Source organism: Eleutherodactylus coqui, chromosome 2 (assembly GCF_035609145.1).
Source record: "Eleutherodactylus coqui strain aEleCoq1 chromosome 2, aEleCoq1.hap1, whole genome shotgun sequence".
Classification (NCBI taxonomy): domain Eukaryota; kingdom Metazoa; phylum Chordata; class Amphibia; order Anura; family Eleutherodactylidae; genus Eleutherodactylus; species Eleutherodactylus coqui.
The window spans coordinates 345,646,398-345,672,758 of record NC_089838.1 but is presented as its reverse complement, the minus strand read 5'-3'; the positions used below and the strand labels follow the sequence as shown (position 1 = coordinate 345,672,758).

Sequence of the window (26,361 nt, the reverse complement as noted above, 5' to 3'; positions counted from 1 at the left end):
TGGTCTGGTGGCTTCAGTGTTATTATAGTGATCCGGTGGCTTCAGTGTTATTATAGTGATCCGGTGGCTTCAGTATTATTATAGTGATCCGGTGGCTTCAGTGTTATTATAGTGATCTGGTGGCTTCAGTGTTATTATAGTGATCCAGTGGCTTTAGTGTTATTATAGTGATCTGGAGGCTTCAGTGTTAATATAGTGATCTGGTGGCTTCAGTGTTATTATAGTGATCCGGTGGCTTCAGTGTTATTTTAGTGATCCGGTGGCTTCAGTATTATTATAGTGATCTGGTGGCTTCAGTGTTATTATAGTGATCCGGTGGCTTCAGTGTTATTATAGTGATCCGGTGGCTTCAGTGTTATTATAGTGGTCTGGTGACTTCAGTGTTACTATAGTGATCCGGTGGCTTCAGTGTTATTATAGTGATCCGGTGGCTTCAGTGTTATTATAGTGATCTGGTGGCTTCAGTGTTATTATAGTGATCCGGTGGCTTCAGTATTATTATAGTGATCCGGTGGCTTTAGTGTTATTATAGTGATCTGGTGGCTTCAGTGTTATTATAGTGATCCGGTGGCTTCAGTATTATTATAGTGATCCGGTGGCTTCAGTATTATTATAGTGATCCGGTGGCTTCAGTGTTATTATAGTGATCCGGTGGCTTTAGTGTTATTATAGTGATCTGGTGGCTTCAGTGTTATTATAGTGATCCGGTGGCTTCAGTGTTATTATAGTGATCCGGTGGCTTCAGTATTATTATAGTGATCCGGTGGCTTCAGTGTTATTATAGTGATCCGGTGGCTTCAGTGTTATTATAGTGATCCGGTGGCTTCAGTGATCTGGTGGCTTCAGTATTATTATAGTGATCCGGTGGCTTTAGTGTTATTATAGTGATCTGGTGGCTTCAGTGTTATTATAGTGATCCGGTGGCTTCAGTATTATTATAGTGATCCGGTGGCTTCAGTATTATTATAGTGATCCGGTGGCTTCAGTGTTATTATAGTGATCCGGTGGCTTTAGTGTTATTATAGTGATCTGGTGGCTTCAGTGTTATTATAGTGATCTGGTGGCTTCAGTGTTATTATAGTGATCCGGTGGCTTCAGTGTTATTATAGTGATCCGGTGGCTTCAGTATTATTATAGTGATCCGGTGGCTTCAGTGTTATTATAGTGATCCGGTGGCTTCAGTGTTATTATAGTGATCCGGTGGCTTCAGTGATCTGGTGGCTTCAGTATTATTATAGTGATCTGGTGGCTTCAGTGTTGTCGGACTGATCTGATGACTACAGTGTTATTATAGTGAATCGATGACTTCACTGGCTGAAAACAGAGAAAAAACGTTCTCCTCTTGCATTTCCTCTCTCGGTGACGTCAGCGGTTTCTCCCTGGACACTTTGTATCACTCTCGGGCAGTGACGTCAGTGATGGGGGCGGGGCAGTATAAAGCGACGCACCTGGCGCAGGTGAGCTCAGTGTCTCTGCGGACAGGATGGCGAACTCCGGGCTGCAGATCTTGGGCTTCCTGATGGCGCTGCTCGGCTGGATCGGGCTGATCGCCGCCACCATCATGCCGCAGTGGCGGATGTCCTCGTACGCCGGCGACAACATTATCACGGCGGTGGCCGTTTACCAGGGGCTGTGGATGTCCTGCGCCACCCAGAGTACCGGGCAGATCCAGTGCAAGGTCTACGACTCCATGCTGCAGCTGGACGGTGAGGACAGGGGGCGCCACTGAGGCTGCACACCTGGACACGCGACGGCTCCCCCTCTACCTATATACCCTGATACTACTGCTACCCTCTATATACCCCGATACTACTCCTCCCCCCCCCTCTACCTATATACACTGATACTACTGCCCCCCCTCTATCTATATACACTGATACTACTGCCCCCTCTACCTATATACACTGATACTACTGCACCCCCTCTATATACCCTTATACTACTGCCCCCCTCTATCTATATACACTGCTGCTACTGCCCCCCCTCTATCTATATACCCTGATGCTACTGCCCCCCTCTCTATCTATATACCCTGATGCTACTGCCCCCCTCTCTATCTATATACCCTGATGCTACTGCCCCCCTCTCTATCTATATACCCTGATGCTACTGCCCCCCTCTCTATCTATATACACTGATGCTACTGCCCCCCTCTCTATCTATATACACTGATGCTACTGCCCCCCTCTCTATCTATATACACTGATGCTACTGCCCCCCCTCTCTATCTATATACACTGATGCTACTGCCCCCCCTCTCTATCTATATACACTGATGCTACTGCCCCCCCTCTCTATCTATATACACTGATGCTACTGCCCCCCCTCTCTATCTATATACACTGATGCTACTGCCCCCCTCTCTATCTATATACACTGATGCTACTGCCCCCCTCTCTATCTATATACACTGATGCTACTGACCCCCCTCTATCTATTTACCCTGATGCTACTGACCCCCCTCTATCTATTTACCCTGATGCTACTGCCCCCCCTCTATATACACTGATACTACTGCCCCCCCTCTATATACACTGATACTACTGCCCCCCCCTTTATTTATATACACTGATGCTACTGCCACCCCCTCTATATACACTGATGCTACTGCCACCCCCTCTATATACACTGATGCTACTGCCCCCCCTCTATATACACTGATGCTACTGCCCCCCCTCTATATACACTGATGCTACTGCCACCCCCTTTATTTATATACACTGATGCTACTGCCCCCCCCCCCTATTTATATACACTGATGCCACTGCCCCCCCCCCCCCCTATCTATATACACTGGTGCTACTGCCCCCCCCCCTCTATCTATATACACTGGTGCTACTGCCCCCCCCCCCTCTATCTATATACACTGATGCTACTACTCCTCCCCCCCCCTCTATATACACTGATGCTACTGCCCCCCCCCCCCCCTCTATCTATATGCACTGATGCTACTACTCCCCCCCCCCCCCCCCCCCCTCTATATACACTGGTGCTACTGAACCCCCCCCCCCCCCCCCCCCCCCCCCCGGCCCTTCACCTCCACCTGTACATTCAGCCACTCCTGCCCCCCATGAACTTGTAGTCCTCCCCCTATAGTGGTATGGTCCTCATTGTCGGGAAGGGTGACTGTGCTGCGGGTTCACCTGTGTGGCAGGTGTACAGGGGGCAATGTTCCAGGCTTGGAAGAGAATTGCCGCCTTCCTTGTTATCCTTGGGGGATGGGGGGAGCCGCGGCTAGGTACCGGGGTGGCAGCCATGTTTCTCTGAAGTCTGGAACCAGTTAGACTGGTTCATTAATGCAGCTTGTGTGCCTCCCCTCCCCCACTGCACTGAAACTAGAGCTGAACTGGGGCCAACTGGGAGTAATGGTGTACACAGTGCCCTGCCGCACCCTCCTGTGAGAATGACCCGGGTGGCCCTGGCACCTGAGACCAGCTAGTGCCCGCTATTCCTTATCTGCCTCTGATAAGTAGGTTATCTGAGGGTGATAACTGCCTGATACTACACCGCTATGTAGAAGTGCCCGGCTGTACCGCTTACAGCGCGGTGTATATATAGAGCTATAACCCACCCCTGTGTGTGTGTATATAGCCAGCTGAACGGAGTGATTACCCACCCCTGTGTATATATGTATGAACGTGCACACGCACGCCTAGAACGTGTGTGTATAGCCGGCTGGACCGCGCAGTTCGGTGTGTCTGCAGGTCTAGAACGTGTGTATATAGCCGGCTGGACCGCGCAGTTCGGTGTCTGCAGGTCTAGAACGTGTGTATATAGCCGGCTGGACTGCGCAGTTCGGTGTCTGCAGGTCTAGAACGTGTGTGTATATAGCCGGTTGGACCGCGCAGTTTGGTGTGTCTGCAGGTCTAGAGTGTGTATATAGCCGGCTGGACCGCGCAGTTGTGTGTGTCTGCAGGTCTAGAACGTGTGTGTGTATATAGCCGGCTGGACCGCGCAGTTGTGTGTGTCTGCAGGTCTAGAACGTGTGTGTATATAGCCGGCTGGACCGCGCAGTTGTGTGTGTCTGCAGGTCTAGAACGTGTGTGTATATAGCCGGCTGGACCGCGCAGTTGTGTGGCTCTGCAGGTCTAGAACGTGTGTGTATATAGCCGGCTGGACCGCGCAGTTGTGTGTGTCTGCAGGTCTAGAACGTGTGTGTATATAGCCGGCTGGACCGCGCAGTTGTGTGTGTCTGCAGGTTTAGAACGTGTGTGTGTATATAGCCGGCAGGACCGCGCAGTTGTGTGTGTCTGCAGGTTTAGAACGTGTGTGTGTATATAGCCGGCAGGACCGCGCAGTTGTGTGTGTCTGCAGGTCTAGAACGTGTGTGTATATAGCCGGCTGGACCGCGCAGTTGTGTGTGTCTGCAGGTCTAGAACGTGTGTGTATATAGCCGGCTGGACCGCGCAGTTGTGTGTGTCTGCAGGTCTAGAACGTGTGTGTATATAGCCGGCTGGACCGCGCAGTTGTGTGTGTCTGCAGGTCTAGAACGTGTGTGTATATAGCCGGCTGGACCGCGCAGTTGTGTGTGTCTGCAGGTCTAGAACGTGTGTGTATATAGCCGGCTGGACCGCGCAGTTGTGTGTGTCTGCAGGTCTAGAACGTGTGTGTGTATATAGCCGGCTGGACCGCGCAGTTGTGTGTGTCTGCAGGTCTAGAACGTGTGTGTGTATATAGCCGGCTGGACCGCGCAGTTGTGTGTGTCTGCAGGTCTAGAACGTGTGTGTGTATATAGCCGGCTGGACCGCGCAGTTCGGTGTGTCTGCAGGTCTAGAACGTGTGTGTATATAGCCGGCTGGACCGCGCAGTTCGGTGTGTGTATATAGTCGGCTGGACCGCGCAGTTCGGTGTGTCTGCAGGTCTAGAACGTGTGTGTATATAGCCGGCTGGACCGCGCAGTTCGGTGTGTCTGCAGGTCTAGAACATGTGTATATAGCCGGCTGGACCGCGCAGTTCGGTGTGTATATAGCCGGCTGGACCGCGCAGTTCGGTGTATGTATATCGTCGGCTGGACCGCGCAGTTCGGTGTGTCTGCAGGTCTAGAATGTGTGTGTATATAGCCGGCTGGACCGTGCAGTTCGGTGTGTGTATATAGCCGGCTGGACCGCGCAGTTCGGTGTCTCTGCAGGTCTAGAACGTGTGTGTATATAGCCGGCTGGACCGCGCAGTTCGGTGTCTGCAGGTCTAGAACGTGTGTATATAGCCGGCTGGACCGCGCAGTTCGGTGTGTATATAGCCGGCTGGACCGCGCAGTTCGGTGTGTATATAGCCGGCTGGACTGCGCAGTTCGGTGTGTATATAGCCGGCTGGACTGCGCAGTTCGGTGTATGTATATCGTCGGCTGGACCGCGCAGTTCGGTGTGTCTGCAGGTCTAGAATGTGTGTGTATATAGCCGGCTGGACCGTGCAGTTCGGTGTGTGTATATAGCTGGCTGGACCGCGCAGTTCGGTGTGTCTGCAGGTCTAGAACGTGTGTGTATATAGCCGGCTGGACCGCGCAGTTCGGTGTGTCTGCAGGTCTAGAACGTGTGTGTGTGTATATAGCCGGCTGGACTGCGCAGTTCGGTGTGTCTGCAGGTCTAGAACGTGTGTGTGTGTGTATATAGCCGGCTGGACCGTGCAGTTCGGTGTGTGTGTGTATATAGCCGGCTGGACCGCGCAGTTCGGTGTGTGTGTGTATATAGCCGGCTGGACCGCGCAGTTCGGTGTGTGTGTGTGTGTGTGTGTGTGTATATAGCCGGCTGGACCGCGCAGTTCGGTGTGTGTGTGTATATAGCCGGCTGGACCGCGCAGTTCGGTGTGTGTATATAGCCGGCTGGACCGCGCAGTTCGGTGTGTGTATATAGCCGGCTGGACCGCGCAGTTCGGTGTGTGTATATAGCCAGCTGGACCGCGCAGTTCGGTGTGTCTGCAGGTCTAGAACGTGTGTGTATATAGCCGGCTGGACCGCGCAGTTTGGTGTGTGTATATAGCCGGCTGGACCGCGCAGTTCGGTGTCTGCAGGTCTAGAACGTGTGTATATAGCCGGCTGGACCGCGCAGTTCGGTGTGTCTGCAGGTCTAGAACGTGTGTGTATATAGCCGGCTGGACCGCGCAGTTCGGTGTGTCTGCAGGTCTAGAACGTGTGTGTATATAGCCGGCTGGACCGCGCAGTTCGGTGTGTCTGCAGGTCTAGAACGTGTGTGTATATAGCCGGCTGGACTGCGCAGTTCGGTGTGTCTGCAGGTCTAGAACGTGTGTGTGTATACAGCCGGCTGGACCGCGCAGTTCGGTGTGTGTATATAGCCGGCTGGACCGCGCAGTTCGGTGTGTGTATATAGCCGGCTGGACCGCGCAGTTCGGTGTGTGTATATAGCCGGCTGGACCGCGCAGTTCGGTGTGTGTATATAGCCGGCTGGACCGCGCAGTTCGGTGTGTCTGCAGGTCTAGAATGTGTATAGCTGGCTGGACCGCGCAGTTCGGTGTGTGTATATAGCCGGCTGGACCGCGCAGTTCGGTGTGTGTATATAGCCGGCTGGACCGCGCAGTTCGGTGTGTGTATATAACCGGCTGGACCGCGCAGTTCGGTGTGTGTATCTAGCCGGCTGGACCGCGCAGTTCGGTGTGTGTGTATATAGCCGGCTGGACCGCGCAGTTCGGTGTGTGTATATAGCCGGCTGGACCGCGCAGTTCGGTGTGTGTATATAGCCGGCTGGACCGCGCAGTTCGGTGTGTCTGCAGGTCTAGAATGTGTATAGCTGGCTGGACCGCGCAGTTCGGTGTGTGTATATAGCCGGCTGGACCGCGCAGTTCGGTGTGTGTATATAGCCGGCTGGACCGCGCAGTTCGGTGTGTGTGTATATAACCGGCTGGACCGCGCAGTTCGGTGTGTGTATATAGCCGGCTGGACCGCGCAGTTCGGTGTGTGTATATAGCCGGCTGGACCGCGCAGTTCGGTGTGTCTGCAGGTCTAGAATGTGTATAGCTGACTGGACCGCGCAGTTCGGTGTGTATATAGCCGGCTGGACCGCGCAGTTCGGTGTCTGCAGGTCTAGAATGTGTGTATAGCCGGCTGCACCGCATGCACCTCTGTAGAGCTTTATACAGCCCTGCCCATACACCACGTTGAGGGCAGGAGTCCTCCATATAGTGCCCCCCCTATGTATACAGTAGCTATATGTGGCCACAGCTCATTCCTTTGTGTAATGATGGGGAGGGGTTACTATTGCTGCTCTGGCTCCAGTTTCTATGAAACTCCCCTCCCCCGTGTCACACCCAGGTGTCTCAACACACGGAAGTCCCCGTCCTCCCCACACGGCTGACTCACCGTCATACACTGGAGTCGCCCAGCGGGCAGGATTGGGAAGGTGGTGGGAGTCCCGGGTTCCCCGAGCGGCGATGACCGCCAGACTAGAGTCCGTGCGCTGATCATCTTTCTGCAGACCCCAGAATCCACTTGTTTGCTGCGAGGGTCCGCATTGCCACAATGTATCTGCATGTATGAGCGGCCCGCACTCCCAGGACTGGCGTGACCACGTGGTCCTCTCGATGCGGACATAACGCTTGAGTCCTTTAAGGATGTGTTATGGCCTCTATGCTGGACGCTGCCCATGACCACAGACGTGTGCGCCAATGAGAAGCTCCTATCCTATGGCAACCACTGACCTTCCCATGAAGACTCTCGCCATGCTGATGGATGATGCCACTTGTGGGCCCCCTTATAGCCGTGATGGCTGCGGGACTTCTCTTGTCCTGAGACAGCTATAAACCCTTCAGACTTGGCATCCTGTGTGGCAGACACTATTTCGGGCCTCAGACTTGATGTTCTGTGTGGTGGACACTATGGGGGGGCTCAAACATGGCATTCTTTGTGGTGAACGCTATGAGCGGGGCCTCAGACATGGCATTCTGTATGGAGGGGGGGGGGGGCTCGGGCATGGCATTCTGTATAAGGGGGAGGGGGACTCGGGCATGGCATTCTGTACAAAGGGAGGGGTGCTCGGGCATGGCATTCTGTATAAAGGGGGGCCCCTTGGGCATGGCATTCCGTATGATGGGGGGGGTGGCCCTTGGGCATGGCATTCTGTATGATGGGGGGGGGGGGGGCCTCGGGCATGGCATTCTGTGTGGCGGACACTATGGGGGCCTTTCGGCTTGGGAAGGGATGAGTTGGGGGCTCTCAGCCCTTGAGATGACTGTTGAGCTCGGCATTTGATATGGGGAGCTGTAATGTGATTTTTCTCTTTCAGCTGCTCTTCAGGCCACGCGAGCCCTAATGGTTGTCTCCATTGTGGTTGGTATCTTCGGCATGGCCATCTCTGCCATGGGTATGAAATGCACCAAATGTGGAGGAGATGACAATGTGAAGAAGGCGCGGATCGCCATGACTGGGGCTTGGTCTTCCTGCTGGCAGGTAAGTCTCCATCACCTTGGGTGGTTTGTGCGCCCACGTATCTTGCCCGTACAGTACACTGACCAACTGTCTTGCCTTCCAGGTCTGGCTGCCCTCATCGCCTGCTCCTGGTACGGTAACCAGATCATCCGGGATTTCTACAGCCCACTTACACCAATCAACACAAAGTGAGTACCATTCGGTCTACTGCACCCCTCAGACTTGGTGGAAGTGTGGTGGGTAGCCAATGAGCTTCTACAGCAGTGGTGGGTGTAGGATATGGTGGGTTGGTAGGAGTGATGGGTGTAGTATGTGGACCAGTTGATAAGATGATGGGTGTAGATGCACCTTGTGGTCCTCACAGATGGCATCCTTGACCTGGGACTGTTTTTTCTTGCAGGTATGAGTTTGGTGCTGGGGTGTTTCTTGGCTGGGCCGGCTCCCTCCTGGTAATTCTTGGAGGAGCTCTTCTGTCCTGCTCGTGTCCTCGCAAAGGCAACTACAGCAACAAAGGTTACCCTAAGAGTGGAGGCGCGAGAACCAAACCCCCCTCAAGTGGCAAGGATTACGTCTGACCACACAACGTGTGCCCGGTCATATCCCGCGGTTCTGTTGTCCATTCCGCATTGCTGCACCTTGAAGAAACCCTGAGTGGACTGTGCAGGTGGTCACAGGGGGGCCTCATCCTAAAGCTGACGAGGCCAGGCAGACGATCTCTGGGCCCATGGTGTGGCGTGTCGCCCTCCCACACAGTTTTGTGTTCTGTTGAGATCTTTTTTTTGTCCCAGTTTCTATTTAAACTGCTGTAACCTGTTGGGGGTGCTCTGCCGCCTCATGGGGGATGGGGGGGGGGGGGGGGGGGGGCCTTTTCCCAGCTTACTGATTTTGACTTTTTATTAGAAATGTTTTTGTAAATAAATGCTTTTGAATAGATGGATGCATCGGACTGTCTTGACTCCTGCGTACAGAAAAGACGCCCCTATTAGTCATAGGATGGGTGTGACATTACAGGTCAACACAACCTCTGCCCGTGTGGGGGGGACTCGTATGTCTGAGTCCATGTACCGTACTCGTGTCCCCTCCAGTGCCACATAGTAATATGAAGGACCCTCGTATAGCAAGGTGTATACTCGTGGCACAGTAGTCATATGTACGCCGTCACATCAGGGACTTCCCGCAAGCCAAGTGATGCGGACCTCGGACTGTAACGCAGAACTAAGGCAGAAGTCCCTGCGATTACACAGGTCCGTGCTGCTTGGCGTGACCACACTCCTCGTCAGCCGTTGGCCGGGGTAACCGACACAGATACGACTGTGGCGCCCCGCAAGACGCGGCATGACATCATGAAAGCGCCTCGAGGTATGATGTGGGCGAGAATGGATCATAGAGTAGATCTCCGGTCCAAGCTGCGGCCCGCATGGTCAGAAATCCTATGCAAGGATGATCCATGGTAACACTGGAAGAAACCGGATTGTGTAATGTAAGGGGTTAAGGAGAGCCTTGCATCCACCCAGGCCCATTGTCTGGGAGTAGTAGTGTCAGTGCCTAACACAGGGGGCAGTATGGCTCTATAGTCGTGGCGAGTTATGGATTGGTTCACATGATGCTGTATAGGGGATAGCGGTAGGACCACAGGGTGTGTTATAGACATAGTAACAAAAGGTGTATTAGAACGTTAGAGTACGATGCGTCTCCCCCCAGGAGGTGTCCCCTGAGGCCCTATCGGGACTAGCACCAATCTTGGGAACCAATAGTCCAATGCGTCTCCCCCCAGGACGGCACCAGCCCCCAGGAGGTGTTCCCTGAGGCCCTATCGGGACTAGCACCAATCTCGGGAACCAATAGTCCAAGACTAGCACCATCATCAATGTAAACATATCGGGGGCAAGCAGCGCATCAGGGACTAGTGTGGTCCTCAGTGTGGATGTACCAGGGACAGGCGCTGACCCTAGGGAAGACACGCCGGGGCTGGAACCGTCTTCTAGGGAAACCTACTGAGACTAGTAAGGTACTCAGGAGAGACATACTGGGGCTAGCACCGTCCTCGTGGAAGGCTACCGGCACTTGTAGAGTCCTCAGGGGAGACAAACCAGGACTAGCACCATACTCAGATAAACATACCAGGACTAGCACTGTGCTCCGTAGAGACAGACCGGGGGCCAACACCGTTCTAGGGGCATACAAGCCTAGACTAACACTATACATACCACCCCAGTGGTAATAGTGCCCCCCACACATGGTGGTCCTAGTATTAAGTGACCATTACATTGGCCTCAGTACTAGAGCCCATTATATCACTCCTGTCTCCTATAGTGTCCCCCGGGACGGAGTGAAGGCCTCCTGCATCGGTAGTAATACAGTAACAGTGTGTTAGGCTGAATGAAGACCATGTCCATCTAGTCCCGCCTGTTTCCACCCCCTTGTTCCAGAGGAAGGCAAAAATACCCCAATAAGGCAGAAGCCAATTTAGCTCAGTTGGGGGTGTAACCGTGCAGTAGCAAGAGTGGCCTATAGGGGGCCTCTGAGCACAGTCACTGTGTTTGATTTAGTTAAGGGTGCGGCTACACAGTTTAAATCCCTGCCCTCACAAGCTCGGGGTCCTTGAAGCCTGTGGCGCCTGAGGTCTATATAGACCTGGTGCTGGTCTGTAAGGGGCCTGGAAGCACGGAGCGGACAGGGGGTAGTCGGCTCATCGCCTATCGGGGTGGAGTCACCTTCCCGGACGGTCCGCTGAAGGAAGCGGTACATGTTTGTGTGCAGTTGTATATGATATGGTGGACTGCATGTTTACTGAATACGCTGCTATGCTGTAATGAATGCAGGTGGGACCGGTATTTGGACTTTACCTGGTGTATCTGGACATCATTGCGCTGCTGCCACCCCTGGGCAGGGGAAAGTAAGCAGGACTAACCCCAACTTGCTACAGGGGAAAAAACTCCTTCCCAACTCCATAATGGGAAGGAGTAATCCCTGGCCCAACCTCTGATAGTACCTACCTGACACCACGACCCGGATCACCATCCCCGCGGGTCACCTAATGTCCATATCCTGTAATATCATAGAAAGACATCTAGTCCCTCTTACACTCCTCTAAGGATCCTGCCATCACCACGTCCTCAGACAGATAGTTCCACAGTCTCACTGCTCTTACAGTAAAGAACCCCCTCCTGTGTTGGTGATGAAACCTGCTTTCCTCTAGACGTAGCGGATGTCCTCTTGTTACCGTCGCAGTCCTGGGTATAAACAGATCATGGCAGAGATCCTTGTATTGTCCTCTCATGGATTTATATACAGTTATTTGGTCGCCCCTTAGCCGTCTTTTTTCCGGGGTGAATAATCCCGGGGGGGGGGGGTCAGAAACCCACCACTGAAGGGGTCAAAGAACCTGCCCTGGTGGGTCTGACAGGGGGCTAAGAAACCCGCCACTGAAGGGGTTAAAGAACCTGCCCTGGTGGGTCTGACAGGGGGCTAAGAAACCCGCCACTGAAGGGGTTAAAGAAGCTGCCCTGGTGGGTCTGACGGGGGGGGGGGGGGGGGGGGGGGTGAGAAACCTGCCACTGAAGGGGATAAAGAACCTGCCCTGGGGGGTCTGACGGAGGGGTGAGAAACCCGCCACTGAAGGGGTTAAAGAACCTGCCCTGGTGGGTATGACGGGGGGTGAGAAACCCGCCACTGAAGGGGTTAAAGAACCTGCCCCGGTGGGTCTGACGGGAGGTGAGAAACCCGCCACTGAAGGGGTTAAAGAACCTGCCCTGGTGGGTCTGACAGGTGGGTGAGAAACCCGCCACTGAAGGGGTTAAAGAACCTGCCCTGGTGGGTCTGACGGGAGGTGAGAAACCCGCCACTGAAGGAGTTAAAGAACCTGCCCTGGTGGGTCTGACGGGAGGTGAGAAACCCGCCACTAAAGGGGATAAAGAACCTGCCCCGGTGGGTCTGACGGGAGGTGAGAAACCCGCCACTGAAGGGGTTAAAGAACCTGCCCTGGTGGGTCTGACAGGTGGGTGAGAAACCCGCCACTGAAGGGGTTAAAGAACCTGCCCTGGTGGGTCTGACGGGAGGTGAGAAACCCGCCACTGAAGGAGTTAAAGAACCTGCCCTGGTGGGTCTGACGGGAGGTGAGAAACCCGCCACTAAAGGGGATAAAGAACCTGCCCTGGTGGGTCTGACGGGGGGGGGGGGGGGGGTGAGAAACCTGCCACTGAAGGGGATAAAGAACCTGCCCTGGGGGGTCTGACGGAGGGGTGAGAAACCCGCCACTGAAGGGGTTAAAGAACCTGCCCTGGTGGGTATGACGGGGGGTGAGAAACCCGCCACTGAAGGGGTTAAAGAACCTGCCCCGGTGGGTCTGACGGGAGGTGAGAAACCCGCCACTGAAGGGGTTAAAGAACCTGCCCAGGTGGGTGAGAAACCCGCCACTGAAGGGGTCAAAGAACCTGCCCTGGTGGGTCTGACAGGGGGCTAAGAAACCCGCCACTGAAGGGGTTAAAGAACCTGCCCTGGTGGGTCTGACAGGGGGCTAAGAAACCCGCCACTGAAGGGGTTAAAGAAGCTGCCCTGGTGGGTCTGACAGGGGGGGTGAGAAACCCACCACTGAAGGGGTTAAAGAACCTGCCCTGGTGGGTCTGACGGGAGGTGAGAAACCCGCCACTGAAGGGGTTAAAGAACCTGCCCTGGTGGGTCTGACGGGAGGTGAGAAACCCGCCACTGAAGGGGTTAAAGAACCTGCCCTGGTGGGTATGACGGAGGGGTGAGAAACCCGCCACTGAAGGGGTTAAAGAACCTGCCCCGGTGGGTCTGACGGGAGGTGAGAAACCCGCCACTGAAGGGGTTAAAGAACCTGCCCTGGTGGGTCTGACGGGGGGGGGGGGGGGGTGAGAAACCTGCCACTGAAGGGGATAAAGAACCTGCCCTGGGGGGTCTGACGGAGGGGTGAGAAACCCGCCACTGAAGGGGTTAAAGAACCTGCCCTGGTGGGTATGACGGGGGGTGAGAAACCCGCCACTGAAGGGGTTAAAGAACCTGCCCCGGTGGGTCTGACAGGAGGTGAGAAACCCGCCACTGAAGGGGTTAAAGAACCTGCCCTGGTGGGTCTGACAGGGGGCTAAGAAACCCGCCACTGAAGGGGTTAAAGAACCTGCCCTGGTGGGTCTGACAGGGGGCTAAGAAACCCGCCACTGAAGGGGTTAAAGAACCTGCCCTGGTGGGTCTGACAGGGGGCTAAGAAACCCGCCACTGAAGGGGTTAAAGAAGCTGCCCTGGTGGGTCTGACAGGGGGGGTGAGAAACCCGCCACTGAAGGGGTTAAAGAACCTGCCCTGGTGGGTCTGACGAGAGGTGAGAAACCCGCCACTGAAGGGGATAAAGAACCTGCCCTGGGGGGTCTGACGGAGGGGTGAGAAACCCGCCACTGAAGGGGTTAAAGAACCTGCCCTGGTGGGTATGACGGGGGGTGAGAAACCCGCCACTGAAGGGGTTAAAGAACCTGCCCCGGTGGGTCTGACGGGAGGTGAGAAACCCGCCACTGAAGGGGTTAAAGAACCTGCCCTGGTGGGTCTGACAGGTGGGTGAGAAACCCGCCACTGAAGGGGTTAAAGAACCTGCCCTGGGGGGTCTGGGGGGGGGGGGTGAGAAACCTGCCACTGAAGGGGTTAAAGAACCTGCCCTGGGGGGGGGGGGGGGGGTGAGAAACCCACCACTGAAGGGGTTATCTTGTATAATTTTGTATCATCTGTAAATATTGATATTTTGCTGTGCAGCCCCTCTATCAGGTCTTTGGTAAATATATTGACCAGAATGGGGCCCAATACTGAACCCTGTGGCCCCCACTAGTGATGGGGGCCCAGAGTACGAACCATTTATTACCCCCCTCTGCTTTCTATCTCTGAGCCAGTTCTTTACCCAGATACATATGTTTTTCGCCCAATCCGAGCTTCTCATTTTATACATCAGCCTATTATGTGGCACGGTGTCAAATGCCTTAGAGAAGTCCAGATATACAAGATCAATAGAGCTTACTTCATGGTAGAAGCTGATCAGATTGGTCTGACATGATCGACCCCTCACGAATCCACGCTGGTGAGGAGTTATTCCGTTGTTCTCCTTGAGGTATTCCAAGATGGCACATTTACTATAGTGACCTCAGCAGTAATATTGACCCCCAATAGTGGCCTCGGTAGTAATAGTGCCCCCCCCCCCCCACAGTGGCCCTATTAGTAGTATTGACCCCTACAGTGGCCTCAGTAGTAATAGTGCCCCCCCCCCCCCCACAGTGGCCCTATTAGTAATATTAACCCCTACAGTGGCATCAGTAGTAATAGTTACCCCCTACAGTACTACTAGTGACCCCTGAAAAATTGCCCTAAGTAGTAATATTACCCCCTATAGTGGCCACAGTAGTAATAGTGTTCCTTATATTGTGCCAAGTAGCAAAACTGTCTGCTAAAACAAACATACAGGCAACATTAGGAAAATGTATATTTTGAAAAAAGTCAAAACCCTAAAATCCCCTATATTGGCCCCAGAAGTAAAAATGACCCCCACAGTGGCCCCAGAAGTAATAGTGACCCCCACAGTGGCCTCAGTAGTAATAGTGACCCCCACAGTGGTCCCAGTAGTAATAGTGATCCTCACAATGGCCTCAGTAGAAGTAGTGCCCCCCCAATGGCTGCCTCAGTACTAACCGTCTCCCCCACATTAGCCCCAGTAATAATAATGCCCCGTATAGTGGCCCTAAGTATTAATAGGGATCCCCACAGTGGTGCCAGTAGTAGTGACTCCCACAGTTGCCTTAGTAGTAACAAGGACCCCCGCTAGTGGTCCCAGTAGTAAAAGTGCCTCCTACAGTTGCCCCAGTAGTAATAGTGTCTTCCACAGTGGCCCCAGTAGTAATAGTGCCGCTTAACTGGCCTCAGTAATAGTGTCCCCCACAGTGGCCCCAGTAATAAGTCACCCCTGTAGTAGTCTCTGCAGTAATAGTGTCTCCCACCAGTGGCCACAGTAATTTTATTGCCCCCCATAGTGGCCCCAACACTAATAGTGACTCCCACAGTGTCCTCAGTGGTAATAGTGACCCCTACAGTGGCCCCAGCAGTAATAGTGCCTCCCACAGTGGCTTCAGTAGAAATAGTGACCTCAGCAGTAATAGTGCCCCCCACAGTGGCCTCAGTGGTAACAGTTCTCTCATTGTGGCCCCAGTAGTAAGTGTCCCACACAGTAGTCCAGTAGTAATAGTGCCTTCCATAGTGTTCCTTGTACTAATAGTGATCCCCACAGTAGCTCCAACAGTAAGTGTCTCTCATAGTAGCCTGAGTACTAATAGTGCCTCCTACGGTAGTCCCAGTAGTAACATTAAGCCCCACAGCAACCCCAGCAGTAACAGTGTCCCACATAGTGGTCTCAGTAGTAATAGTGACCCATACAGTGATCCAGTAGTAATAGTGACCCACACAGTGGCCTCAGTAGCAATAGTGTCCCCCCACAGTGGTCCCAGTCGTAAAACTGCCCCCCATAGTGGCCCAGTAAGTATCATGTTCCCCCACAGTTGTCCCAGTGCCTGCTATAGTTGCCGCAGTAGTAATAGTGACCTACACAGTGGCACTAGTAGTAATTGTCCTGCCTATAGTGGCCCAAATAGAAAAAATGACCACCACAGTGGCCCTAGTGGTAATAGTGTCTCCCACAGTGGCCACAGTAATTTTACTGCCCCCCCATGGTGGCCTCAATAGTAATAGTGACTCCCACAGTGTCCTCAGTGATAATAGTGATCCCCACAGTGGCCCCAGCAGTAATATTGCCTCCCACAGTGGCTTCAGTAGTAATAGTGACCTCAGCAGTAATAGTGCCCCCCCCCCCCCCCACAGTTGTCCCAGTGCCTGCTATAGTTGCCTCAGTAGTAATAGTGACCTACACAGTGGCACCAGTAGTAATTGTGCCGCCTATAGTGGCCCAAACAGATAAAATGACCCCCACAGTGGCCCCAGTAGTAAGTGTCTCCCACAATGGCCCCGGTTGTAATAGTGCCCCCCAAAGTGGTTCCAGTAGTAATAGTGCCCACTATAGTGTCTCTAGTAGTAAAAGCCCCCCCCCCCCAGCAGCCTGAGTAGTAATAGTGAACCCCCACTGTGGCCTCAGTAGTAATAGTCACCCCCCATAGTGGCCCCAGTAGTAACCATGTGCCCAACAATAGTCCCAGTAGTAAAAGTGACACCCACAGGGATCCCAGTAGTAGAAGTGACCTCCACAGAGGCCCCAGCAGTAGTGATCCCCCCACAGAGGCCCCAGCAGTAACCGTGTCCCCCACAGTGTCCTCAGGAATAATATTGACCCCCCACATTGGCACTAGTAGTAATACTGCCACCCATAGTGACCTCAGTAGCAATAGTGTCCCCCACAGTGGTCCCAGTAGTAATAGTGACTCCCACAGTAGTCTCTTTAATAATAGTGACCTCCACAGTGGCATCAGTGGTATTTCTGCTGCCTACAGTGGCCCAAGTAGCAATAGTGCCCCCCACAGTAGTAAGTGTCTCCCACAGTGGCCCCAGTAGTAATAGTGCCCCCCACAGTAACCCCAGTAGAAATTGTGGCCCAAACAGTGGTCCCAGTAGTAATCGTTCCCCTGCATAGTGGTCCCAGTGGTAATAGTGACCCCCACAGTGGCCCCACTAGTAAGAGAGACCCCAACAGTGGCTCCAGTATTAATAGTGCTCCCAACGGTGGCCCCAGTAGTAAGTGACCCCCACAGCGGCCCTTAGCAGTAATAGTGACCCCCAAAGCGGCTCCAGCAGTATCAGTGTCCCCCACAATGTCCCAGTAATAATAATGACCCCCACAACATCCTTAGTAGTAATAGTAACACCCACAGTGGTCTAAGTACTAATAGTAACCCCCACAGTGGTCCCAGTACTAATAGTGAGACGCCCACAGCAGTCATAGTGATGCCCAGTGTCCTCAGTAGTAATAGTGACACTCCACAGCGACCCCAGCATTATTAGTGCCCTTCACAGTGACCCAAGTAGTAATAGTGCCTGCTATAGTGGCCTCAGTAGTAATAGTGACTTCGATGGTGGTCTCAGTAGTTATAGTGACCTCCACAGTGGCCCCAGTAGTAATAGTGCCCCCACAGTGGTCCCAGTAGTAATAGTGACTCCACAATGTCCTCAGTAGTAATAGTGACACCTACAGTGTTCTGAGTAGTAATCGTGACCCTCCACAGCATCTCCAGCAGTAATAGTAGCCAGCACAGTGGCTCCAGCGGTAAAAGTGAAGCCCATGATAGCCTCAGCAGTAATAGTGCTCCCCACAGAAGTAATAGTGCCCCACACAGTATTCCCAGTAGTAATAGTGCCTCTCATGGTGTTCCTAGTAGTAATAGTGATCCCCACAGTATCCCCAGCAATAAGTGACCCACCCCCACAGCGGGCTTAGTAGTAATAGTGACACCCCCAGCAGTAACCATGACCCCAACAGTGGTCCCAGTAGTAATAGAGACCCCTGCAGTGGCCTCAGTAGTGATAGTGACCCCCCACGGTGGCCTCAGTATTAATAGTGACCCCCACGGTGGCCTCAATAGTATTACTGACCGCCACAATGGTCCCAGTAGTAATAGTGACCCCCATAGTGTTCCTAGTAGTGATAGTGATCCCCACAGTGGTCCCAGCAGTTATAGAGCCCCCACAGTGGCTTCAGTAGTAATAGTGCCCCCCACAGTGGTCCCAGTAGAAAAAGTGCTTCCTACAGTGGTCCCAGTAGTAACAGTGACCCCCAAAGTGGCACTAGTAGTAATAGTGTCTCCCATATTGGCCCCAGTAGTAAAACTGTCCCCCATAGTGGCCTCAGTAACTATCATGTCGCCCCACAGTGGTCCCAGTGGTAACAGTTCCTGCTATAGTTGCCTCAGAAGTAATAGTGAATAAACTTCTAATTACTCATCACTTGTAATCTATTCTATTTGAGTTTTTGTATCTTATTTATGCATAGTGAATTCCACGTTGGTCTCTGTAGTAATAGCGACCTACACAGTGGCACCAGTAGTAATTATGCCGCCTATAGTGGCCCAAATACAAAAAGTGACCTCCCACAGTGACCCCAGTGGTAATAGTGTCTCCCACAGTGACCCTGGTTGTAAGAGTGCCCCCCACAGTGGTTCCAGTAGTAATAGTGACCTTCAACAGCGGCCTCAGTAGTAAAAGTGGCCCCAGTAGTAATAGTGACCTCCACAGTGGCCCCAATAGTAATAGTGACACCCCACAGCTGCCCCTGCAGTAAGTGTCCCCCACATTGGTCCCAGTAGTAATAGTGACCCGCAATGTGGTCACAGTAGAAAGTAACCCTCACAGTGGCGTCAGTAGTAGTAGTGTCTCTCATATTGGCCCCAGTTGCAATAGTGTCCCCCAACAGTGGTCCCAGTGTCTGCATAATGTCCTCAGTAGTAATGTTGACTTCTACGGTGGTCTCTGTAGTAATAGTTACCTCCACAGTGAAACAAGTACTATTTGTACCCCCTATAGTGGCTCAAATAGCAAAAGTGACCCCCACAGTGGCCCAGTTATAATAGTGCCCTCTATAGTGGCCTCAGTAGTAGTACTGACACCCCAAAGTGGCCCTTAGCATTAAGTGTCCCCTACAATGGTTCCAGTAGTGACAGTGACCCCACAGTGTCCTCAGTAGTAATAGTGACACCCACTGTGGTCCCAGTAGTAATATTGACCCCCCACAGCAGCACCATTGGTAATGGTGACCTCCACAGTGTCCTCAGGAGTACTAGTGACCCCCACAATGGCCCCAGTAGTAATAGTGACACCCAGTGTCCTCAGTAGTAATCGTGTCCCCCACAGTGGCCTCAGTAGTAATAGTGTCCCCCCACAATGGCCTCAGTAGCAATAGTGACTCCCACAGTGGCCCCAGTAGTAATAGCGACCCCCACAGTGGCCCCAGTAGTAATACTGCCCCCCACAGTGGCCCCAGTAGTAATACTGCCCCCCACAGTGGCCTCAGTAGTATTAGTGCCCCCCACAGTGACCCTAGTAGTAATAGTGCCCCCCACAGTGACCCTAGTAGTAATAGTGCCCCCCACAGTGACCCTAGTAGTAATAGTGCCCCCCACAGTGACCCTAGTAGTAATAGTGCCCCCCACAGTGACCCTAGTAGTAATAGTGCCCCCCACAGTGACCCTAGTAGTAATAGTGCCCCCCACAGTGACCCTAGTAGTAATAGTGCCCCCCACAGTGACCCTAGTAGTAATAGTGCCCCCCACAGTGACCCTAGTAGTAATAGTGCCCCCCACAGTGGCCCCAGTAGTAATACTGCCCCATACAGTGGCCCCAGTAGTAATACTGCCCCATACAGTGGCCCCAGTAGTAATACTGCCCCATACAGTGGCCCCAGTAGTAATACTGCCCCATAGAGTGGCCTCAGTAGTAAGTGTCCCCCACAGTGACCCCAGTAATAGTGTCCCCCACAGTTGCCTCAGTAGTAATAATTTCCCCCACAGTGGCCTCAGTAATAAGAATGTCCCCCACAGTAGCCTTAGTATTAATAGTTACTCCTACAGTGGCCCCAGTAGTAATTGTGTCCTCCACAGTGGCCTCAGTAGTAATAGTGACTCCCACAGTGGCTTCAGTAGTAATAATGCCCCGTATAGTGGCCCAAAGTAGTAATAGGAACACCCACAGTGGCGCCAGTGGTAATAGTGACTCCCACAGATGCCTAAGTAGTAACAGAGACGCCACTAGTGGCCCCAGTAATAATAGTGCCTACTATAGTTGGCCCCAGTAGTAATAGTGTCTTCCACAGTGGCCCCCGCAGGACCAGTGTCTTCCATAGTGGCCCCAGTAGAAATAGTGCCCCCCCCCCCACACACACACACACAGTCACCTAAGTAGTAATAGTGCCCCTTAAGTGGCCTCAGTATTAATGTTTCCCAGAGTGGTCTCCGCAGGACCAGTGTCTTCCACATTGGCTCCAGTAAATTTAGTGCCCCACAGAGTGGCCTCAGTAGTAATAGAGGAGGGTTAGCCTGAGGGTTACTGTTGTACTTAGGCTTACATTATTACCTGCAAATGCTGCCATGTTACCGCTGTAACATGCAAGCATTTACATGTAATCATGTAAGCCTAACAAGAACACTAACCCTCAGGCAAACCTCCCACGGCCGCCAGAAATCTATGCAGACAGTGCACTTGCAGCTCTGGGTGCGCGGCTACAGTGCCGGCGGCCGCTGTATCCCTTTTCTAAAAATCTTTTGTGACCTTCCAGGAACTGCTGCCGAACATGCTGTGCAGCTAATCCGGTACAGGGGGCGTCACCATCCTGTCAATCTTTACTCCACTAGTACTTCCTGGTGGCATCAAGATACAATAGTACCAGTGACCCCAACAGTGGCCCCAGCAGTAACCATGTCCTCCACAATAGTCCCAGTAGTAATAGTGACCCCAACAGTGGCCCCAGTAGTAATAGTGACCCCAACAGTGGCCCCAGTAGTAATAGTGTCCCCCACAGTGGCCTCAATAGTAATAGAGACCCCCACAGTGGTCCCAGTAGTAATAGTGTCCCCCACAGGGGCCTCAATAGTAATAGTGACCCCAACAGTGGTCCCAGTAGTAATAGTAACCCCCACAGTGGCCTCAATAGTAATAGAGACCCCCACAGTGGTCCCAGTAGTAATAGTGTCCCCCACAGTGGTCCCAGTAGTAATAGTGTCCCCCACAGTGGTCCCAGTAGTAATAGTGTCCCCCACAGTGGCCTCAATAGTAATAGTGACCCCAACAATGGTCCCAGTAGTAATAGTGACCCCCATAGTGTTCCTAGTAGTGATAGTGATCCCCACAGTGGTCCCAGCAGTTATAGTGCCCCCACAGTGGCTTCAGTAGTAATAGTGCTCCTCACAGTGGTCGCAGTAGTAACAGTGACCCCCCCAAAGTGGCACTTGTAGTAATAGTGTCTCCCATATTGGCCCCAGTAGTAAAACTGTCCCCCATAGTGGCCTCAGTAACTGTCATGTCGCCCCACAGTGGTCCCAGTTCCTGCTATAGTTGCCTCAGAAGTAATAGTGAATAAACTTCTAATTCCTCATCAGTTGTAATCTATTCTATTTATGAGTTTTTGTATCTTATTTGTGCATTGTCTTTCATAACTTCATAGTCGTATGTTCATTTTTGTAATGACAATGTGGTGTGTGTCTTGGGAGGAGAGATCCACAGCCCGGGTTGTAGAGCAAGTTTAAGGAGTTAATGGAACAAGTGATTTTAATGAGTTTTCTATTTAAATGGATGAACTATGTAGACACGGTATGAAGTGATCACGGTTCTGTGAACTGAAACGCGTCTTCCTTGTTGTTCCTTGGGCACTACATTAATAAAAGCAGTCACGATTAAATACTCAGATCAAGTCCTTTCCCCCTCCATATCATTGTTCCCCACAGTGGTAACAGTTCCTGCTATAGTTGCCTCAGAAGTAATAGTGAATTCCACGTTGGTCTCTGTAGTAATAGTGGCCTACACAGTGGCACCAGTAGTAATTATGCCGCCTATAGTGGACCAAATAGCAAAAGTGACCCCCACAGTGGCCCCAGTTATAATAGTGCCCTCTATAGTGGCCCTAGAAGCAATAGTGTCCCCCTACGGTGGCCTCAGTAGTAATAGTGCCTACTATAGTTGACCCAGTACTAAGTGTCCACCACAGTGGCCCCCGCAGGACCAGTGTCTTCCATAGTGGCCCCAGTAGAAATAGTGCCCCCCCCCCCCCCACACACACACACACACACAGTCACCTAAGTAGTAATAGTGCCCCTTAAGTGGCCTCAGTATTAATGTTTCCCAGAGTGGTCTCCGCAGGACCAGTGTCTTCCACATTGGCTCCAGTAAATTTAGTGCCCCACAGAGTGGCCTCAGTAGTAATAGAGGAGGGTTAGCCTGAGGGTTACTGTTGTACTTAGGCTTACATTATTACCTGCAAATGCTGCCATGTTACCGCTGTAACATGCAAGCATTTACATGTAATCATGTAAGCCTAACAAGAACACTAACCCTCAGGCAAACCTCCCACGGCCGCCAGAAATCTATGCAGACAGTGCACTTGCAGCTCTGGGTGCGCGGCTACAGTGCCGGCGGCCGCTGTATCCCTTTTCTAAAAATCTTTTGTGACCTTCCAGGAACTGCTGCCGAACATGCTGTGCAGCTAATCCGGTACAGGGGGCGTCACCATCCTGTCAATCTTTACTCCACTAGTACTTCCTGGTGGCATCAAGATACAATAGTACCAGTGACCCCAACAGTGGCCCCAGCAGTAACCATGTCCTCCACAATAGTCCCAGTAGTAATAGTGACCCCAACAGTGGCCCCAGTAGTAATAGTGACCCCAACAGTGGCCCCAGTAGTAATAGTGTCCCCCACAGTGGCCTCAATAGTAATAGAGACCCCCACAGTGGTCCCAGTAGTAATAGTGTCCCCCACAGGGGCCTCAATAGTAATAGTGACCCCAACAGTGGTCCCAGTAGTAATAGTAACCCCCACAGTGGCCTCAATAGTAATAGAGACCCCCACAGTGGTCCCAGTAGTAATAGTGTCCCCCACAGTGGTCCCAGTAGTAATAGTGTCCCCCACAGTGGTCCCAGTAGTAATAGTGTCCCCCACAGTGGCCTCAATAGTAATAGTGACCCCAACAATGGTCCCAGTAGTAATAGTGACCCCCATAGTGTTCCTAGTAGTGATAGTGATCCCCACAGTGGTCCCAGCAGTTATAGTGCCCCCACAGTGGCTTCAGTAGTAATAGTGCTCCTCACAGTGGTCGCAGTAGTAACAGTGACCCCCCCAAAGTGGCACTTGTAGTAATAGTGTCTCCCATATTGGCCCCAGTAGTAAAACTGTCCCCCATAGTGGCCTCAGTAACTGTCATGTCGCCCCACAGTGGTCCCAGTTCCTGCTATAGTTGCCTCAGAAGTAATAGTGAATAAACTTCTAATTCCTCATCAGTTGTAATCTATTCTATTTATGAGTTTTTGTATCTTATTTGTGCATTGTCTTTCATAACTTCATAGTCGTATGTTCATTTTTGTAATGACAATGTGGTGTGTGTCTTGGGAGGAGAGATCCACAGCCCGGGTTGTAGAGCAAGTTTAAGGAGTTAATGGAACAAGTGATTTTAATGAGTTTTCTATTTAAATGGATGAACTATGTAGACACGGTATGAAGTGATCACGGTTCTGTGAACTGAAACGCGTCTTCCTTGTTGTTCCTTGGGCACTACATTAATAAAAGCAGTCACGATTAAATACTCAGATCAAGTCCTTTCCCCCTCCATATCATTGTTCCCCACAGTGGTAACAGTTCCTGCTATAGTTGCCTCAGAAGTAATAGTGAATTCCACGTTGGTCTCTGTAGTAATAGTGGCCTACACAGTGGCACCAGTAGTAATTATGCCGCCTATAGTGGACCAAATAGCAAAAGTGACCCCCACAGTGGCCCCAGTTATAATAGTGCCCTCTATAGTGGCCCTAGAAGCAATAGTGTCCCCCTACGGTGGCCTCAGTAGTAATAGTGCCTACTATAGTTGACCCAGTACTAAGTGTCCACCACAGTGGCCCCCGCAGGACCAGTGTCTTCCATAGTGGCCCCAGTAGAAATAGTGCCCCCCCCCCCCCCCACACACACACACACACACAGTCACCTAAGTAGTAATAGTGCCCCTTAAGTGGCCTCAGTATTAATGTTTCCCAGAGTGGTCTCCGCAGGACCAGTGTCTTCCACATTGGCTCCAGTAAATTTAGTGCCCCACAGAGTGGCCTCAGTAGTAATAGAGGAGGGTTAGCCTGAGGGTTACTGTTGTACTTAGGCTTACATTATTACCTGCAAATGCTGCCATGTTACCGCTGTAACATGCCAGCATTTACATGTAATCATGTAAGCTTAACAAGAACACTAACCCTCAGGCAAACCTCCCACGGCCGCCAGAAATCTATGCAGACAGTGCACTTGCAGCTCTGGGTGCGCGGCTACAGTGCCGGCGGCCGCTGTATCCCTTTTCTAAAAATCTTTTGTGACCTTCCAGGACCTGCCGCCGAACATGCTGTGCAGCTAATCCGGTACAGGGGGCGTCACCATCCTGTCAATCTTTACTCCACTAGTACTTCCTGGTGGCATCAAGATACAATAGTACCAGTGACCCCTATAGTGGCCCCAGCAGTAATCATGTCCTCCACAATAGTCCCAGTAGTAATAGTGACCCCAACAGTGGCCCCAGTAGTAATAGTGTCCCCCACAGTGGCCTCAATAGTAATAGAGACCCCCACAGTGGTCCCAGTAGTAATAGTGTCCCCCACAGTGGTCCCAGTAGTAATAGTGTCCCCCACAGTGGCCTCAATAGTAATAGTGACCCCCACAGTGGTCCCAGTAGTAATAGTAACCCCCACAGTGGCCTCAATAGTAATAGAGACCCCCACAGTGGTCCCAGTAGTAATAGTGTCCCCCACAGTGGTCCCAGTAGTAATAGTGTCCCCCACAGTGGCCTCAATAGTAATAGTGACCCCAACAATGGTCCCAGTAGTAATAGTGACCCCCATAGTGTTCCTAGTAGTGATAGTGATCCCCACAGTGGTCCCAGCAGTTATAGTGCCCCCACAGTGGCTTCAGTAGTAATAGTGCTCCCCACAGTGGTCGCAGTAGTAACAGTGACCCTCAAAGTGGCACTTGTAGTAATAGTGTCTCCCATATTGGCCCCAGTAGTAAAACTCTCCCCTATAGTGGCCTCAGTAACTGTCATGTCGCCCCACAGTGGTCCCAGTGGTAACAGTTCCTGCTATAGTTGCCTCAGAAGTAATAGTGAATAAACTTCTAATTCCTCATCAGTTGTAATCTATTCTATTTATGAGTTTTTGTATCTTATTTGTGCATTGTCTTTCATAACTTCATAGTCGTATGTTCATTTTTGTAATGACAATGTGGTGTGTGTCTTGGGAGGAGAGATCCACAGCCCGGGTTGTAGAGCAAGTTTAAGGAGTTAATGGAACAAGTGATTTTAATGAGTTTTCTATTTAAATGGATGAACTATGTAGACACGGTATGAAGTGATCACGGTTCTGTGAACTGAAACGCGTCTTCCTTGTTGTTCCTTGGGCACTACATTAATAAAAGCAGTCACGATTAAATACTCAGATCAAGTCCTTTCCCCCTCCATATCATTGTTCCCCACAGTGGTAACAGTTCCTGCTATAGTTGCCTCAGAAGTAATAGTGAATTCCACGTTGGTCTCTGTAGTAATAGTGGCCTACACAGTGGCACCAGTAGTAATTATGCCGCCTATAGTGGACCAAATAGCAAAAGTGACCCCCACAGTGGCCCCAGTTATAATAGTGCCCTCTATAGTGGCCCTAGAAGCAATAGTGTCCCCCTACGGTGGCCTCAGTAGTAATAGCGTCCCCCCACAGTGGCCTCAGTAGTAATAGTATCCCCCCCTCACAGTGACCCTAGTAGTAATAATGCCCCCACAGTGGCTCCAGTAGTAATACTGCCACCCACAGTGGCCCCAGTAGTAATATCGACCCCCACAGTGGCTCCAGTAGTAATAGCGACCCCCACAGTGGCCCCAGTAGTAATAGTGACCCCTAAAGTTGCCCCAGTAGTAAAAGTGCTTCCTACATTGGTCCCAGTAGTAACAGTGACCCCCCCAAAGTGGCACTAGTAGTAATAGTGTCTCCCATATTGGCCCCAGTAGTAAAACTGTCCCCCATAGTGGCCTCAGTAACTATCATGTCCCCCCACAGTGGTAACAGTTCCTGCTATTGTTGCCTCAGAAGTAATAGTGAATTCCACGTTGGTCTCTGTAGTAATAGTGGCCTATAGTGGACCGAATAGAAAAAGTGACCCCAGTGGTAATAGTGTCTCCCATAGTGACCCTGGTTGTAATAGTGCCTCCCATAGTGGCTCCAGTAGTAATAGTGGCCTCTCACAGTGGCTCCAGTAGTAATAGTGACCCCAACAGTGGTCCCAGTAGTAATAGAGA

The 26,361-nt window shown here is 51.9% G+C and overlaps 1 protein-coding gene across 1 annotated transcript; it reads left to right on the top strand.

Annotated features, from left to right (window-relative positions):
- Nucleotides 1-1,450: 1,450 nt before the first annotated feature.
- CLDN7 (claudin 7) lies at nt 1,451-9,214 on the top strand. The gene is given in 5 exon segments (XM_066593966.1): nt 1,451-1,706; nt 8,229-8,366; nt 8,369-8,392; nt 8,475-8,559; nt 8,772-9,214. Coding segments are annotated over 5 exon segments (645 nt in total). The 5' UTR covers nt 1,451-1,483; the 3' UTR covers nt 8,947-9,214.
- The last annotated feature ends 17,147 nt before the right edge of the window (nt 9,215-26,361 follow it).